We start from the raw sequence: 18,717 nt of genomic DNA, 5'->3' as shown, positions 1-18,717 counted from the left end.
TGACCAGATCACCCTTAAAGTTCATCATGCTTAGAGTTTTTGTCTGGACCTAAAGGGTCAAGTGTATTCTTATGTCCACATTCATTCTTGACGATAGCAATGTGTGCTAGATATTCGGCTCTTAAAAACAAAAAACACCTTCCTGCTCATGGCGGTGGTTTGCATATGTGTATGTGTGCACGTGGTGTTGGGCATGAGCAAAGAGGAGGTGGTGGGTACAGTGGTTGATTCAGCTGGCACTAGGTGACCCTCCGGAACGCTTTCTTTTTTCTCCCAAGAGAAATAGAACTTGGTTGGAAATGGCAGCTAGCACTGTATGAAGCCTTTGATGACTGCATCACTTCAGCTTCGGACGCCCTCTTCCTGTTCGGCTGTTTGCAGGGGGCAGAATGTATATATAGAAAGTAGCATTGCTGCTTACTGTTTGTATAAAGTCAGTGTAGTTGTAACATAGGGAGATACAATATAAAGTACGTATGAGGACATGCCCTGTGAAAACTGACCCTTGCTGTGCCTCTGTCCTGTCATCTCCTGTAGGTGGAAACAGCTGTGCAGAATGCCCGCAGTCGCTGGATACAGGAGCTGCCCATGCTTGCAGAGTACAAGGCTCTGCTCAGAGCACAGCAGCAGGAGTGGGCGAAGCAGCAGGAGCTGGCTGTGGCCCATAGGGTGAGTGCTGCACAGTTCTGTCACTGTGTTCCACTTCCACCGTCCTCCCACCTCCGCTGTGCTCCACCTCAACTGTCCACTTCCACTGTGCTTCCACCTCCACTGTGCTCCACCTCCACCATCCTCCCACCACCACCGTCCTACCACCACCGTGCTCCACCTCCACCATCCTCCCACCTCAACTGTGCTCCATTTCTACCATCCTCCCACCTCCACTGTGTTCCCATCTCTACTGTGCTCCACCTCTGCTGTTCTCCCATCTCTACTGTCTTCCCACCTCCGCTGTGTTTCACCTCTACTGTGTTCCCACCTCCACCATCCTCCCCCTCCACTGTGAACCCATCTCCACCATCCTATCCCCTCTACTGTCCTTCTACCTCCTCTGTCCTCCCATCTTCATAGTCCTCCCACCTCTGCTCTGGAACGTGCACCAGCTCCTGGTGTTGACTTATCACACTGCACGTTGAGCCTTAGCAATGGAATCTGTTCTTGTCTTACTGTAGGGAAGACACTACATCTCAGCACCTAGACTCGAAGCCATCTGCCATGTCCCCTAAACTCACAGCCATGCCCTGTCCCCCAGACTCTCAGCCACCTGCCCTGTCCCCAACTTAACTTACGGGGCTTAAACTAATTCCAGCCAAAGGGCAAGCAAGCTGAAACTCACTTTAAAGTTCGACCCAGTAATTGTAAAATTTATTTTGAAAAATAAAAGACTAGACCTTTTTTTTACTGTTCTGGAAAAGGTATTGTAGTCCACACAACAGAATGCATTTGCAAGCAAAACCTGCCTTGAGTCACAACAACACAAGTCATAAAGACAGGCTTAAGGGACTGGCCCAAGGAGGAGTAAATGTTTAACAAATCGTTTGAAAACCTGAGAATGACCAGTGAGTTGCTCCATGGTGAATGGTCTTGTGATAGCTCACTAACACTTTGGGAAAAGTAGTTTTAACCACCTGTGTATCATGGTGAACTTTAGGTCTGAAAAATGAAGCTGTGTGGCGGTGCGTGCTGTAAGTCCAGCACGAGAGAGGTCTGTCGCTCAGGTTGTCCTCGGCCACAGAGAATGAGGCAACTATAAACCAGTAAATAAATGTCAGTGTTTTTTACTAGGTAATACGTAGTACATGAGTATTATCTATGTTTTTGTGTCTAAAATATCTCACAGGAAATATTTCAGAGGGAAAGGGATCACAGAAACAGTATGGTGCTGAGACCCCAAAGTCAAGGGAAGGAATAAAGCTTGGTAGACAGGAGAACACAGAGAGCCTGAAGGTCCTCACGAATTCAGAAGGCACTCATAACCCAGCACTTAGGAGGTTGAGGCAGGAAGATTTCCCCCCCACACACATATATACACACATACACACTCACACACACACCTCAGTGGGTAGAGTGCTTGCTATACAAGTGTGGGCATCTGAGTTTGGAGCCTCAGACCCCATGCAAGCATCTGCACCTGCAGCCCCAACACTGGGTTGGCTGGAGGTGGCAGGAGCAAGAGATGCTACAGCCTGCCTAGTGGAGTGATGAGATTCAAGGTTAAGTAAGAGACTTTGTCTCTGAAGAAATAAGATGGAGCATGATAGAGGAGGGAGTCCCAGGGTCAGCCTCTGACACCTTCACAGCACACGTGTGCACACGCACACAGACAGACACTTTGTGCGCTCTCTCTCTCTCTCTCTCTCTCTCTCTCTCTCTCTCTCTGTCTCTGTCTCTCTTTATCTCTCTCTCTCACACACACACACACAAATAAAACAGAATATCCTTAAGTCTAATATGAGCATCTTTTCACTTCCAGATTTATTTTTCCCTTTCTCTTTGTATTTTAAATTGCTTGTTCATTTGTGAGGTTAGCCCACAAATATGGGCATATTTACTTTTTACAAAAGTAAATAATTGTGTTCCTAAGGGATTTGTTGATAGTAAAGACTGTCAGAGACTTTGAGATGTGTGCTGCTGTATCCTGGGCACTGCTATACCTTTCAAATGTGTGCTGCTGTGCCTTTTAGCTGTCACTCACACTCTCTGAAGCTAAAGAGAAGTGGAAAAGTGAGCTTGAGAATATGAAGCCAAATGTAATGTCTGTCAAGGAACTGGAGGAGAAAATCCACTCTCTGCAAAAGGAGCTGGAGTTGAAGGATGAGGAAGTCCCAGTGGTTGTCAGAGCTGAGGTGGCTAAGGCCAGAACTGAGTGGAACAAAGAAAAACAGGAAGAAATCCACAAGATTCAAGAACAAAATGAGGAAGATTATCGGCAGTTTTTAGAGGATCATCGAAATAAAATTAATGAGGTGCTTGCAGCAGCTAAAGAGGACTTTGTGAAGCAGAAAACTGAACTACTTCTTCAGAAGGAGACAGAATTCCAGGCATGTTTGGACCAGAGTCGCAAGGAGTGGACGCTGCAGGAAGCCCAGCGGACACAAGTGGAAATCTGTCAGTATGAGGAAGACATCCTCGCTGTGCTTGCCTTCCTTCTAAGGGACACCCAGCTGGAGTGCGGTGGGGACTCACAGGACAAGCAGCTTTTGGAAGTCATGTCAGCGTGTTCTTCCAAATGGATATCGGTGCAGTTCTTTGAGAAAGTGAAAGCCTGCATACAAAGAGCTCTTCGCGATATGCTGTCCTTGCTTACAGACAGTGTGGCCTCGGAGCAGAAGGTACGTTCTTAGAGAACTGTTGAATGCCAAGCATGCTTATGATTGCAGAAGGCAAGGTTGTCTTATCTCCACTTTACGATGAATAGATTCAGATGTGTATTTTCACCGGTGATTTTACAAGCTTTATTGCAGCAGGTCTACTGGATTGATTATATTTGTTGATAGATTTTTTTTTTTTTAAATTGCTTCATAGCTCCATCACTATGAGGCAGGGCATTTAGCCTCTAGACATCTTTTACTTGGACATTATGTGTTATTTTTTGTAAGGGCATAACATTTAGAAAGTAGGTAATTGTGTTCCTGTTTCAGTAAGTATTCATTATATTAAGACACAGGGTTAGTTGCTTTTGTTTTGGTTTTCTTTTTTTCTTCTCCAGAAGAGGTTAGAAGTCAATTTCTTGTCCTCATGAATTTATGTTTTACTTATACAAAAAGTGCCAATGAGGTCCCAAAATTGTTAAAAAGAAACAAACAAGAGGTTTGATTCATTTACTGAAATTCCTGGAGTCCAGTTTCATAGATGTCCCATGTGTGTGCTTGCAGAATGAATTCCCTGTGTTCTTTTAGTCATACAAATACTGCCTAAGACCAATTAAAACCAGTCTGGTCAATTTAGGATTGAAGGGATGGGGCGTTCATGAAGATTTCAGAATCCTGTTGTAGTATATGGCTAGCCTGTTTTAAGTGTTTAGGATCAGAAGTGGGGGAGTGTCTATTAAGATTCTCTGAGGAAGCTTTAGACATTAGAGTTTGGGTCTGGGAAGATGTCACCATTAAAGGCTTTTCAAGGCCATTTTTGAGCATCTGATGCTAATGCCTACTAGAAATGATTATAAGCTGGGGATGGGTGTTCCAGTATAGGAGATAAATTAGTGAGTTGCTTTGGGCAAGCCTGTCTTATGGTGGGCCATCCAGAAAAAGGAATCTAGCTCCCTAGCCCAGCTCCTAACCATGGTATCTGTTGTCCTGTCTGCATCCTACATATGAAAAGAGGACAGGACTTCAGAGGCCAAGGAACCAATGTGCTCAGCCCACCTCATCCTAGTGTATATGCTTATTCTTGATTTTTACAACAGTGTTACTATGACATAGTTGCCATCAATAAAAATGACTGGCAAGATCACGTCCCAAGAGCATTGCTTAATACTTCATTGAGAATATTGGGGGAAAAGAATTAAAATAAGACTAATAGCAGGTTTTAGGAGTAGAGGTGATGAAGGAATCATGCCAATGTTTTAAAAAGGACTCAGGGAACCTTTAAAAGTAAAAAGGGACGCCACCCTCACCAGCACGTGGTTATTCTAGATGTTTATTACATTTGTATTTAGTTGCTCTGGAATTTGACTTTTCCTATAGTGAAAACAAAAATTTTCAAGGCCTTCTCATTTTCTGTCAATGCAAAATCCATCTGGAGCTCTTTCAGGGCTTCTAATTGCACAAGCAGTGGGAGCTCATCTGTGTGACCTATCTGGCTTGTGGCTGTGGACATGAGACAATCAGCTAAGAGTTTAGATGTTCACAGCTGTCCTTGGGTGGGTCGAATTCCATTCCTGAGGAAGATGACTTGAAACGCCTAATCTCCAGTTTGTCATAGAAGCAGTACGTGATTTGCTTCTTGAAGCCAACACAGCTCAGGACACGGAGGGCCAGGCAGTGATTCCACCTTTGCAGTATACTTTCCATAAATATAAAAGACTGATTTATAGTTTATTAAACCCGTAGGATTTAGAATTGCTCATGGAAATTAAATGGACCCAAAAAAGCCTGCTAAGATGGAAAGGATGCAGGAAATGAGAAAGACAATTTTTAAGAAAATATTTTATCAAACAATACTAATAAAATGGTTCTTAATGGATAGAAGAAAAAGGAAATATTTTGGGGAGAATTTCAAGCAAACTTGAAGCAGTGCTTTCTGTCCCCCTCCAGAAACAAGTGAAGGCTAGACAGTGACACCACATTTTCTTTTTCTTTGGTTGTTAGTAGGTGTCTAAAATCTGGAAATAGTGCTTTAAGAGCCAGTTAACTTAGATAGTATAACGCCCGTGAGTGATGGACACGAGAGCCTTCAGTGTTAGCAGGAAAGGGCTTGTGCCGTAGGTTCACTTCTGTAAGCGTCGTCTGTTTGTGAGTTGGCATCCAAGTGCTCTTTCCTACCTAGGAACAGAATATGTTAAAGTACTTATTTTGAATATGTTAGGAAGTAAAATATTTGTGTCATAGTGACTAGTGAAAGTGACAGTGTGCTAGAGTTTCAGGATTGATTCTGATGCCGTCCACTGTCTCCTGTCTTGTGGTACAGCTGGACAGGGAGGCCTGAGCATTGAAAGTAGGATGCTAGTCATAAGAGAGATGTATCCCAGTTACTGCTGGCATTTAAGCAAGGTTGCTAACAGGCAGTGCTCTATGTTTGTATTTTAAATATTGAAATTATATGTCTTTATTCCTTTTTTTTTTTTTTTGGTGTTTCGAGACAGGGTTTCTCTGTGTAGCCCTGGCTGTCCTGGAACTCACTCTGTAGACCAGGCTGGCCTCAAACTCAGAAATCTGCCTGCCTCTGCCTTCCAAGTGCTGGGATTAAAGGCATGCACCACCACGCCCGGTGTCTTTATTCTTTAATGTTAGGATTTTAAACAAGTATTTGTAGCTATTTCCCTAGGCATTAAGTATGAAGACAATTTTTTTCAGAGAAAGGTGGTCAAGAGCTCTGCAGATTCTGTCATCTGGAACACGAGCCAAGGAGATTCAGCGTTCCCGGCGCCCCTTCCTGACTCCACCTCTGCATGCTGTGCTCAGTCCTCGGCCTGGCTGGAAGCAGAAGCAGAAACTGGTACTGCTTTTGTTTCCTGTCTAGATTGCAGTTTGTATTCAGGGGCAGGGCTCACTTAGACCCTCTTCCACCCTGACATGCTTCCTTCCATTCAAGAATGATTCTTAGAAAGTGAAGAGAGAGCGTTGCATAGACCAGTCAGACAGTCTGAGCTGGTGAGGAACAAGGCTTTCACATATGAGAACTGCTATAGTAAATAATGGGGAGTGTGCATTCAGATCTCTTCAATTTACTTCAGTGTTTCTCTCTTTTAATTAAAATACAATTATATCATTTAGCTTCTCCCTCACCTCCCTTCAGTCCCTCCTTCCTTTCACTTTATTATTATTGGTGTGTGTGTGTGTGTGTGTGTGTGTGTGTGTGTGTGTGTGAATTAATAGATAAATGCAACCTGTTGAGTCTATTTAGTGTTGCTTATGTGTATTTGATTTCAGGGCAGACCATTTAGTATTGGATAGTCAAAGCACTCATTACTGGGAAAGATTAATTTATTCATTCTCTTCCTCCCTCCCCCATCCCTTTCTCCTTCCCTCCCTCTCGCTTGCATTCCTTAGGTTGCCAGCAGTTCTTGGTTATGTGTGGGGCCTTGTGAGGCATACCTTATCTACTTTGGTATGTCACCTGGTGTTGTAATGTTCAGGCCTTGTGGAGATTTCATTAGGGTAGCTTCCCTGTCGTATCTAGAAAACATAATATTACAGCAGACTTCCCCATTTCCTTGATGTTCCCTGAGCTGTGGGTGCAGGAGCTGTGTTGCAGATGAATCATTTAGAAATGGGTGCCCCACAAGCAGCTGTTCTCTGTGTTTTGAGCAGTTGTGGCTTCTACAAAAGGATATTCTTTGAGGAGAGGCAAGAGCTTCATTTATCTGTGGATATAAGGATGGGCATTTACCAATTAGTAATTATCCTGGCTTAGGAAAGTGGCATAGTAGATTTTCTAAGATCCAGACCTCACTAGCCACAGTGGTTGGCTAGGCTACAGCACTGGGCATGGCTCCCTCCTGTTGAGTGGGCCTCAGGTCCAGTTACAGAGATCTTACTTACTGCCACATTGTAGCACACTGTTGCACGTTTAGGACTATCTTGCCTTGTTGCTCAGTATTGTGGTTTGTAGGCATGACAGCTGGGTAGGAGGTTTGACTGCTGTCCTCCCTTGACAGCTTGTGTATCAACATCTGGTACTAAGAAATTTAGTTTTCAGGGAGGAGACATGCAGTTTGGATCCAGCTCAAATCCCCCAAAGTGTGTGTTGTTTTCAGCAATAGGGACTTACCTTCAACTTCGGGGAGGCAGCCAAGCGCAGTGTAAGTAGCCTGTATTGTTTTGGGAGTCTTTTGGACTAACTTGACAACTAAAACTCAAAAGAAGATTTCTTGTGCCTGGTACTGGGCTTTTGTTAGAGCTATGACTCGTGGGAGGTCGTTATCTCCCCATATATCATAACTTTATTTATATTGCATATGTGTATATGATATGCATTTTATATGTGTGTGTGTGGCTGTGTGTGCGTGCATACATACATGTATATAATATTAGGTAAATATACAATATGATTCCTTATGATTATTTCAAATGTCTTTAGTATTTTATTGTTATTTATCCATTCTCCTTTCCATATTGCCCCCCCCATTTGTCCCATTTCCCCGATTGTTTCTCCTTTTATATTTTTATGTTTGCTGTGTATATGTGTGCATATGTACATGCAGTGGTAGGGTAGGGACACATGTACCGTAGTGCGAGAGGAGGTCAAAGGGCACCTTTATAGTCTGCTCCCCTTCTATGGTGTCTGGGGATGAAACTCAAGTAGTCAGGCGTGTGCAGCAAGTGCTTCACTACTGGGCCATCCTGCCAGCGTTTTATCATGGCAGTCTTTCTGATAGATTGTGACGGTTGTTTTAGTTGTGCAGAATTTAGGACAGGAGTGATGCTGCTCTATCTGCTTCTAATGCATAGCAAAGTTCAGGGTAATGTGTAAACATTTGATGCAGTAAGATTTTAACTTTTTCAAATAACATCTTTTACATTTAAAAAAATTTAAATTTATGTGTGTGAATATTTTGCCTGCTTTTACATCTGTATCTGTCTACCACAGAAACCAGAAGAGGGCATCAGATCTCCTAGAACTGGAGTTCTAGACAGTTGTGAGTCCCCATATGGGTGCTGGGAATTGAACCCATGTCCTCTGGAAGAACAGCCAGTGTGCTGAACTGCAGAGTCATCTCTTCAGCCCCCACGTAACTCATACCTTATACTATGCCGAAGCCCTTCCTAGTCGAGAGTTTACCTGGGCATAGTAGGCTGTTGCCTAAGATTCCATCCTTTCCAGTGTACTGGCTCCTGTTCTGTTCCTGTCCCGCGCATGCCCTTCTGTTTTATGATTGCCCTGCTGTTACCTGGAAAGAGCTGACAGTTGCCAGGGCAAACCCTGTGTACTGGCTCACACATCCCTGTTCACTTAGGCGTGTTCCCTTGATCTTCAGCTGTCGGTGTTTTTATCATCATTGTCATCAGAACCTTCCCCCTTACCTCTGAGTCCTAGGTGGCTGCATGAAGGTTAGACCCTAGTTTGTATTTTGTTTTTTGTATTACATTTGTAATAGCTTGAGAGATACATTATAATCTGTTAAATGGTAGAAATAAAATTTAGATGTGACTTGGCTTCCCGGGACAGTAATTGACCTGGACCGAAGACCAGCAGCACTGTATGAAGATTCTTTGTTTCTTCTCTTGTCATCTTCCTTGTGCATATCTCTAAGCACATTAGGAAAGCCTTGCAAAGTCCTTTTACCACAGGGGATCTTAGATTTGGATACAGTTTCCTAATCTTATTCTTAAGTAATTTTAACTGATGATGAAATATTTTGATACACATGGAGACCATAAATAGCATGTAGGTAGGTAGGCAAGCTAACAGCCAGGTGAGCAATAGATGGTCTGCAGTCCTCTCCCTCAGCTCCTCCCACAGCGTCTCCCAGCCTGTGCTAACAAATCTGATTTCAAAAGCCTTTTTCTTGCTTTTTTGGACGTGTGTGTGTGTGTGTGTGTGTGTTTGTGTGTGTGTGTGTGTGTGTGTGTGAGAGAGAGAGAGAGAGAGAGAATTTAAACATTATAAAAATTAATTGATGCACATTATATTGTAATCTGAGTTTTTCTCTACCTGATGTCATGCTACTAAGACTTTTCCATGTGCTGACACTCCAGTTCATCCATTTTTATGCATGTAGACTGTTGTACTGTTCACAGATGTTACAGTTTATATATTTCTTGTCATTAGACATTTTTGCCTGATTTTTAGTTTCACCATCAGCATCTTAAGTGTGGACTCCACATGCTGCACCAGTTTATGACTGGTTTATGAACAGAAATGACATTGAAAAGAAGTGGGGCAGTCAGGAGGGCTACAAGTGACGTCACTGAACCTCTGGCTCCTAAATGCTCCCTGTGTTCACCCTGTGCTCACTCCTCTAGCACAGCATTTACAGTTGTAGCTACCTATCTTTCCTAACACTTTTGTATATCATTTTAACGTCATAAATTCTGTGTGTTACTGGGAGCAATATTTTTATATATTGTGTTCTTACTGTATGCCAGATACTATCCCAAAGGATTTTGTTTATGGCTCCCACACATTTTAAATAAATTTTCAAATTTGGAGATAATTTCGAACTTGTAAAAAGGTTGTTACAAAAATAAAAATAGTTTCACAGAACACTCACTTAGCTAGCTGTAGCTATTAAGGACTTTTTTTTCACTCAAAACACACACACACACATGAATGTACATATTCACTCATTCTAGAACTATCTGAGGGTGTGGTACATTAGATACATTGTGGTATTTTATATCTATATGCCTCAGTCTGTGTTATCTAAGAATAGGTATTTCCCCTTCCATACTCTTGGTTTTTTTGTTTGTTTGTTTGTTTGTTTGTTTTTTAATGTGAAAGCAAGAGGGATTTATTGTTCTAGTGCACTGGCGTCATCCCAGACCTGAAGGAGAGGTGGTGACCTCTAGTGGCCAGTTTAGCGAGTTTTTATATGGTTTCCAGGGGCTCGGAATAGAGCATCAGCAACTAGGCATAATATGATTGGTGGAGTAGTGCGCCCTTTAAACTGATTGGTCTTTAGGGAATGAGGTAGTAGGGGCTTACTCAGCCTCTCCCTTCTGGCCTATGCGCTCTCTGACCTGTCTCTTCCAAGAGGGGAGGGGTCCAGTGGAATTTTGGAAAATTCTAAAGATCTGAGCTGACCTCTTCATTCCCCCCTTTTCTTTGTGCAAGCTTCAATCCTGAAGCTATTGCTGGTATTCTGATAGCTCACACTCCTGGTCTTCTGTATCTAGTTCTTTGTATCTTCTGCTTTAAGACCATTACCTGTACTGGACCTATGCATTCCTTAACAAAAGCGACCAAGCAGTTCAAAAAGTCAACAGCAGCAGGAGAGCAATTAGGGTCCTAACAAGGTGGATATGAGGGTGGTTAACCAAGGGGAGGAGTTAAACCAAGGCTCTAACCAGTCTGTTTTCTCTCTTCCTTCCGCTTGGCTAGCCCTTCTCTTACCTGGGCCATTGACCTGGAATGATCGATATAAAAGCAGCACATAGCGTCCATTTTTCTTTTATTGTTGAGGTTAATTTTGATCACCTGGTCACAAAAAATTGTGTGCAGTTTATTTGTTATATAATCACCACCCTCCCTCCATCTGCATCCAGGAAGCAGCCCATAGGGAGCACGTTGAGGACCATGCACACACACTCTCATTAATGCTTTCTCATAGGTGTGGTGCTCACAGCTGACTCTTGCCTCAGTCTCTTTACTGTACTCGTTGCAAAATGATAATTCTTCCAACTCCAAACATGTCTCTATATTTACCAGTCTTTGCTTACAGAATCATCCATCCCCCTACTTATCTATCTACCCACCTGTATCATTATTTGTATGATTCACAGATTTTTATTGTTCAATACCTTACAGTTCATTAGTGTATTTAGTTGATGCTCAAATTGCTCAGATTCCTCTAGGGAGACCCTTCAGATTATTACCTCTGTCCTTGTTCTGTGCTCATAATTTTTGGTTCTTTTCTTACTTTCTGGCTTAACAATGTGTTTCTATTTTATTTTGGATATACCACCTTCTATTTTTGAGGTTTGCCATTTCTTGAAAAGTTCTAGTTCTCTTTATGGAGAGTGGTATTCAATATTAAGATCTGGGCATAGGCTTTATAGCAATTTAAAACTGGATGCTATTATCGCTTTTTGTGTGTCAAAACATTAAGCTTTATGGAGATAAAGAAACCATCCAGCAAATTGTGGGGCTGGAGCTGACCCCACCTCTTTCCTGAGCACCTGCTCGTGCAATTATGCTGTGGCTTTTGGTCGTGTGTTCTGCCATCTGGGTTCTGTTTTTCTTGCTTGCCCTTAACCCAAACAGTTTTATAAAAAGGTCTTTTATCATTTATTTATTTATTTTTATTTTACAGATAAAAAGATCTGTGAAATTAAAGGTTTATGCTGTGGACACTGCTTTCAAGAACTTGAAAAGGAAAAGCAGGAGTGTCAAGATCTGAGAAGGAAACTGGAGAAGTGCCATAGGCACCTTCAGCATTTAGAAAGGACACACAAAGCCGCAGTGGAGAAACTTGGAGGTTAGCTCGTTGGGCTCACTGCCACTGTAGGAGGCTGGCCGATCCTGGCTGAAAAGTTCAGATGGAGTGTTTTGTTGATATGGGCACCAATTCTCTTTTAGGGTCAATATAATCCAGTTTTGATCTGTATTTACTAATTGAATTAAGAGATGGAAGGCCTAAGTCTGTGTCAGACAGTGCTGTGGGCACTGGAAATTGAGCTTTGCTCTGGGAGGTGGAACTAGCATAAATACAGCTTCTGTACGGTCCACTTGAGCATGCTGTCAGGGTTATCTGCTACCGTGGCCCATTGCCTGTCTGAGCTGTTGGCTTTACACGCTCCTCCATCTTCCTCTTCACCTCTAGCCTTTGCCTGTTCTCTTGACTATATGTTTGAAATGTTCCCAGTTGTCTTCTTTGCCTCTGGTCCAACACTCTTGTCCTGTGGACTTGACCCTGCCAGTTACTCCTTGGTCTAACTTTCTGCCTTTGGATTAACTCACAAAATGCAGTTCCTGCAAAATCCTCTTTGGTTTTCCCAACTGCAAGAAGTAGGCACAGCTGTGTGGTCCTGTATTTCTGCTTGGCTTTCTCCATTCTCTCTGCTGCCTTCCTGTATTCTACTTGATGGAGGCCACCCAAACTCTTTCTTGAAGATATGGGATATGCCTCATCTTATTTCTCTTCGGAGTCATAGTACCCACAATATACTACACAGTAAATGTTTGAATAAATAATAATAATTAAAAACCCAAAACCTAAATACCAGGGTCTCAAACACTTTATTGTTAGACCCCCTGCTCAGTAACTGTAATTCATGCACAGTAATCTTAACACTGTACACTGCAATCACGAAATATTTATTTATTTAGAAACAGAATCTCACTATATAGCCCTGGCTAGCCTGGAACTGACTTGTAGGCTAAGTTGGCCTTGGCTTCACAGAGATCCGCCTGCTTCAGCCCTGAACTCTGAGGTAGAAGCCATTAGTCACCACGCCTGGTATAAAGTAGTCATGTTGCACCAGGACTTTTGAAGCTGATATTTTGAATAATTCACAGATTCCAGGGAAAGTGGTGCTTCTTGGAAAACCACAGGCTGAGGAAAGGGCCAGGGCCAGAACTTAAGTAAGGCATTTGATAGCTGCAGCTACATGTCTGAATCTATTGTCTACCAGTCTGTTATGTGACTTCTGCAGGTCTGCTTGTTTGTTTTAAGTTCCTTTTTGAAAGCATTTACTGGAAAGTAATAGGGCAGGTATGAATGGCTTCAAAGTCCACTGCTTGTGTCTTAACTCCTAGAGTCTGCTGGTGGGTGGCTTTGCTCACAGTTACTGAGCATTGATATTGCCGGTCTCAAAGAGGTTTAATGCACTTGTTGTTGTACCCGTGGTGTAATCTGAAACGTACCTAACACTGTCCCCATTTTACACGTGGGACAAACTCAGGGTCAGAAAGAATATTTTCTTTTTATTTTATATTGAGGTTCTTGCTCAAGAATGGTTTATATGGACATAAACTCTAAGCTAGGAGCCAAGCGTATGTAGAATTAGGAAACCCAGTGGGGAATGCAGCTCACTGGTAGAGCGTACCCTGAGCAATGCTGAGTCTTAGCCATTGTACTGCAACAAACAAACAAACAAATAAACAAGCATTCTGGGGAGCTTCCATTTAGCTGGGAAGCTCAAACATGCACATCAGACAGCTAGACGTGAGGTTCAGGATGTTTACAGTGGAGATGAAGATGAAACAGGTTTTAGATGCTCAGAAAACCGTATAAAGGAAAGGGTCAGCGCCAGTCGGACTGAGGAGCGAGAACTGGGAAGGAGGCATCCCCCCGAAGCACCTGCATGGGCACTGGAGGAAGGTGGCAGACTAATGCTGACTTTCTGTTACAGAGGAGAACAGCAGGGTGGTTGAAGAATTAATAGAGGAGAACCATGACATGAAGAATAAACTGGAGGCACTGAGGGCCCTTTGCAGAACGCCACCACGGTAAATGAGTGGGTCACACAAGCCTTAATAGTAGGAGAAATGTCACCCCGAATGGTTATTTCACTTAAAATATAATCACAGGAAAGGCTGATATCATTCTGTTGTTGTATGTCATTTAGGATATATATATATATATATATATATATATATATATATATATATATATATATGATGTGTGCGATGTTTAAAAAGTGGGATTTGGGGATTATTGTAACCCCTAGCACGATTAGAGAAGCATTTCCCTGCATTCCTAGGAACCTCCTACAATGCCCTTCAGCAGCTCTGTACATTTTCATCGTGTGGATTTGCAAATATTTACTTAGGCAGTTATAATGTTGATTTCCTTTGTTGTTGTTTTTGAGGCAAGGCTTAATGTCTCCCAAGACTAGCCTCAAATGTAGCTCAAGATTACCTTGTTTCAGCCTCGATCCAGTGAGTGCTGGGATTATAGGTGTGTGCTGCCGTACTTGCCTTCTGGGGATGGAGCCCAGGGCTTCATGGTTGCTAAGTGAGCACCCTCCTAACAGCTTCCTCCCTGGCCTTCCTCTAACGGGACATAGCAGAACCACGGCAGCTCCCTTGTGTGGAGTCCTGGGACACCTCAGTGGTCTTATAGATTACATATTCCAAGTGATGCTGGCTACTCACAGCCTCCGTGGTCTTCGATCCTGTGTGTTATTAGGTCACTGTCCACAGGAGCCGTTGAGAGTGCTGGGCCTCCGTGCAGTGGGCAGGCCTTGGAAGAACTCCGCGGGCAGTACATTAAAGCTGTGAGAAAAATTAAACGTAAGTCTGAAGAGATCCTCAGGATTCATGCTCGTTCCATGTCAGCTGTCATGGAGTAGAAACTCAGGGTTTGCCTTTTTCTTCAGCCTTAGAAGACATTGTTAATGCCACCTCAGATTACATGGTAATGGATTAATTTACCCAACTGACACAAGCAGTTTGGATTTTATTTTTAAACATTATTTTTATTTTATGTATCTCTCTCTGTGTGTATCTGTTGCCTATGGACGCCAGAAGATGGAGTCAGATTCCCAGGCTCCAGAGTTAGAGATGGTTATGGGCCACTGTGTGGGTGCTGGCAACAGAAGCCTGCTCCCTTGGAAGAACAGCCAGTGCTCTTAGCCATCTCTCTAGCTCTCACGAGTAGTTACTTTTATATTGTCGATTATCACCTTTTAGTCTTTGTTTAGACATTAGAATCAAACTCTCTTAAAATGTAATGTCCTTACGGCATAAGTAAACTGTAGTAGAGAACATGCCACCTGAAGACTGGGGTAGCTGAGAGGCAGAGCTTGTGCATCCTGTGCAGAGGGGGGGATGGAGCCAGGGAAGTGGGCAGAGGTGGTACCTGAGTCAGATCAGCAGTACTTGCTACTGTAGACTCGGGAGCTGTGGAGAGGAATCCAGTCAGCATCATTTTTCCATATTTCAAACAGCCGTGGATTTGCCAGGGCTTCGCCAGTTCTGTCCACCTTGTATAGAGCATCTCTGAGGTTTCTCCCGAGTAAACACTCCTGTGTTCTAACTGCAAAAGTACGTGACGTGGGTGTGCTCATACAGTAGTCAGGGCTTACATACAGAAACACACTTTCCTCCTAAAATTGCTTTCATTTTTAACAAAAGGCAGGAGAGATCTCATATTCAAGGTCAGCGAGCTTTATTTCTCAGTTGTTCTTCGTCCCAGCAAAGGGCATAGTTAAAAGAAACAAACAGTTCTTTTCTGTTTTCTTTCTTTTTTGTCAGTTTTCCCCCCATTCTCCAACTACTCCTGTTTCTTTTTAGGAAAGAAGGGACCTCCCGTGAGTATCAACCAGCCAGCCTTGACATATCCGGTTGCAGTATGACTAGGCACATCTTCTCCTGTTGAGGCTACACAAGGCAGCCCAGGAGAGGGAAAGGGTCCCAAAGGCAAGCAACAGTCAGAGACAGCCCCCGCTCTTGCTAACAAACTACTTACAAGCTTCCAGTGAAACCAAGCGGTCTTCGTCCTGACACAATATGCATGCCATGTCTTAGTTACCTTTTAGAAGCTAAAATAGAGGTCATGTGGCAACTTCATTTTAATTTTCCTGTCTCAAGGAAGGAAAAGTGGACCCCAGTTAGCATTTGCACATATAACACGGAATTTTCAGATGCTTGCTGGCATTGGCAGGCAGTTCCTGTGTGAGTTGGCATTCCTAGAGTAGTCAGAGATTTAGTTCTCACGTTAGCTTTAGCCAGTAGTACAAATGAAAGCCGAGTTGACGAGGAGAGGTACAGAAAGGAGCATGATTCTTCCCGCTCTGCGGAGCATCTTGTGCACACCCTGTGAGGGGATCATTGTTCATTAGTGCTGCTGAGCATCGGCTAAGGATGGACTCGAGCCTTTCAGGCACAAGCATAGGTCTTTGTCCTTTCCAGTGTCGCCTCTCTGCTCTCCTTCTGGGTATTTCTTTTATCTGAATCATGAGGACAGTAGGACACATGCTTTCTGCTCGCTGCATTCTTCTTTTCCCTGAGTCTTTTAGAATATGACAAAATGCATTGTTTTTCTTCCCATGTGCAGCTGTCACCGTCTTAGGTATGACAGAGTGCTTTTCTTTTGAGTTTACCAAACTGCCATTGTGAAGTGTTCCATTCTAAAGAACATGAAAAGTACAACGTTTAAACTATGCTTTCTTCACCTCATCTGCCAGAAAACTGGTCTGAAATTTGCCCTGCTGGCTTCGGAGAAACAGGGAAAATTGTGGGGTTTCTCCCTCCCCCCCCTCCCCCCCGCAGGTGACATGCTTCGATACATTCAGGAGAGCAAGGGAAGAGCTGCAGAGATGGTAAAGGCGGAAGTATTGAGGGAACGGCAGGAAACTGCCCGGAAGATGCGCAATTATTACCTGAGTTGCCTTCAGCAGATCTTGCAGGATAATGGAAAGGAGGATGGGTGAGTTCAGTGTTACACCACGAGCCCCGACTGCACTGGGATAGTCATTTTCATATTCACATAACTAACCATTTATATGATCAGTGTACCCCGTGAGTCCCAACTGCACCAGGATGGTGTGCTGTCATTGCTGTATCCACAGAACTGTTTATGTGATCATAAGAGAAGCTTAGGCCGGATTCCCTCACTATTGGCAGAGCTATTAGGAAACAGTCCCAGGGCTGAGGAGTCTCGTGAGTTTTCATTTAAACTGTTTTAATTTTATATCCTGGAATTACCCACAGAGCTGAGAAAAAGATTATGAGTGCTGCTAGCAAACTTGCTACAATGGCGGAGTTGCTGGGGACAATCGCAGAGTCAGACTGCAGAGTCAGGTGTACCCAGGCAGGCCACTCAGGTGAGTTCTCGCTCTGCTTTATTTGCCTACGATGGTCTCTCTGTAACACGGTTATGCCCATCCCAAGAAATGATGGACAGGATTATAAATAATGACGGGTGAGAAAAGGCAAAATTATAACTGGGTTCTGACCAGAAACTGTGGGAAACCTCTGTAATCAGAAAGGTAGCATTTGAGGAAATGCGGACCTCGGCTCCATACTGTCCCAGTCAGAGCAACAGCAGGCCTATTTCACATGCGGAGCATGCGTCCCAGGAGAAGCAGTGGCTCATGGGTGCCTGTGGTTGATGAGCCGGCCGTGCAGAACAGCGCTGAGGTGGAGGCAGGTTTTATTCCCTCCCCTTCCTTCCCACTCCTTTTTCTTTTTTTCCTTCTGTAGTTTTGGGCTGAGTGGAAACAGGGCAGTGTTTTGAGTATCTGGACTTCAGGGATGCGCTGTTAGCCTCTATGCCCAGGGCGTCAGCTGTCAGGTCTTTGTGCTTCCTTGCAACATACCTGTTCCCCTGTAGTCGTGCAGCACAGACAGACACTGCATTGAAGATATCTGAGAGATAGCAGGGATCACTATATATTTAAAGAACAGTGTCACCATGAAAGAAAGAACACAGAAGAAAGCTAACAGAATATGTACTCAAGGCAAAAGAATACTCAAACAACAGAACCTGAAGATGTTCAGAAGTATAGTGAATATTCTTAGAAATGTGTAAACTTTAGGAACACCAACAAAGAAGTAGAAATGAATATATAACTTTCAAACTATTAGAAGAAACCTTTTCAAGAAAACATTTTAGTCTAATAAAATCAAAAAAAGAGAAAAAGCTAGAAAACACACAGAAACAGATATAAAAAGTAGGTTGCAATATTAGCAAGCACTGAATGTTTATGGGGTAAGGCATTTACAAAATAGAGAGACTTCCCATTTTTACAAGCACTCAGAAACCCACGGTAATAGATAATGATAATAAGCAGATGAAGTAGGGCAATTGATTATAAAGGTAAATACAGAAGTGGACCATGGACACTGTACATTAAAGGGACAGATCTCTCATGAGACCGTATAACACAGCTTTAAAATCTGAAAAATAAATGCTGGTAGAAATACAAGAAGAAACTACTAAATTCTTAATTGGACACACTTAACCTGTCTGTATGGAATTAAGCTTTGGACCTTCTGGTCTCCTGGAAGCAGGGATTGTTCAGATACCTGAAACCTTTCTTATAGAATCACAAGCGTTACTTGTGTAAGTTTTGGATTGGTGCACTTTAGGAACACAAGGCAGTGGCATCTAACAAGAAGGCAGTCTTCCTGTTTGGGGGGCAAGGTCGTGGAAATCACACCTCCAATAGGACCGGCTCCTGCCTGTCAGCTCAGGGCTACAGGATCACTATTCTGAGACACAAGTCTTCAAACTTCACCCTGTGGCTGTTTTTCTCTGATCTGGTTCCGTGTCCTGAACCAGAAACTTTGTGCTTGACATCAGACTTGGAGCACCGTTGCACTGCAGTCAGCTCTTGAAGTGTAGAGCCCACTAAGAAAGTTGATGGAGAGCCGGGCGTGGTGGCGCATGCCTTTAATCCCAGCACTGTGGAGGCAGAGGCAGGCGGATTTCTGAGTTCAAGG

General features: G+C 43.3%; 1 protein-coding gene across 5 annotated transcripts in view; it reads left to right on the top strand.

The window, feature by feature from the left end:
• Positions 1–18,717, top strand: part of Cep152 (centrosomal protein 152) — a 59,126-nt gene that overhangs the window by 38,761 nt on the left and 1,648 nt on the right. For 4 of the 5 annotated variants that reach the window (XM_029536869.1, XM_029536866.1, XM_029536870.1 and 1 more), the window contains 8 exons: positions 538–669; positions 2,685–3,332; positions 6,018–6,159; positions 11,639–11,803; positions 13,680–13,776; positions 14,459–14,562; positions 16,543–16,699; positions 16,984–17,096. In XM_029536869.1, coding sequence (XP_029392729.1) covers positions 538–669; positions 2,685–3,332; positions 6,018–6,159; positions 11,639–11,803; positions 13,680–13,776; positions 14,459–14,562; positions 16,543–16,699; positions 16,984–17,096 — 1,558 coding nt within the window. The remainder of the gene's footprint in view (positions 1–537; positions 670–2,684; positions 3,333–6,017; positions 6,160–11,638; positions 11,804–13,679; positions 13,777–14,458; positions 14,563–16,542; positions 16,700–16,983; positions 17,097–18,717) is intronic. The other variant, XM_029536868.1, reaches the window with a different exon arrangement.

Source organism: Mus pahari, chromosome 3, assembly GCF_900095145.1.
Source record: "Mus pahari chromosome 3, PAHARI_EIJ_v1.1, whole genome shotgun sequence".
Classification (NCBI taxonomy): domain Eukaryota; kingdom Metazoa; phylum Chordata; class Mammalia; order Rodentia; family Muridae; genus Mus; species Mus pahari.
This window is presented reverse-complemented; position numbering and strand designations above follow the sequence as displayed.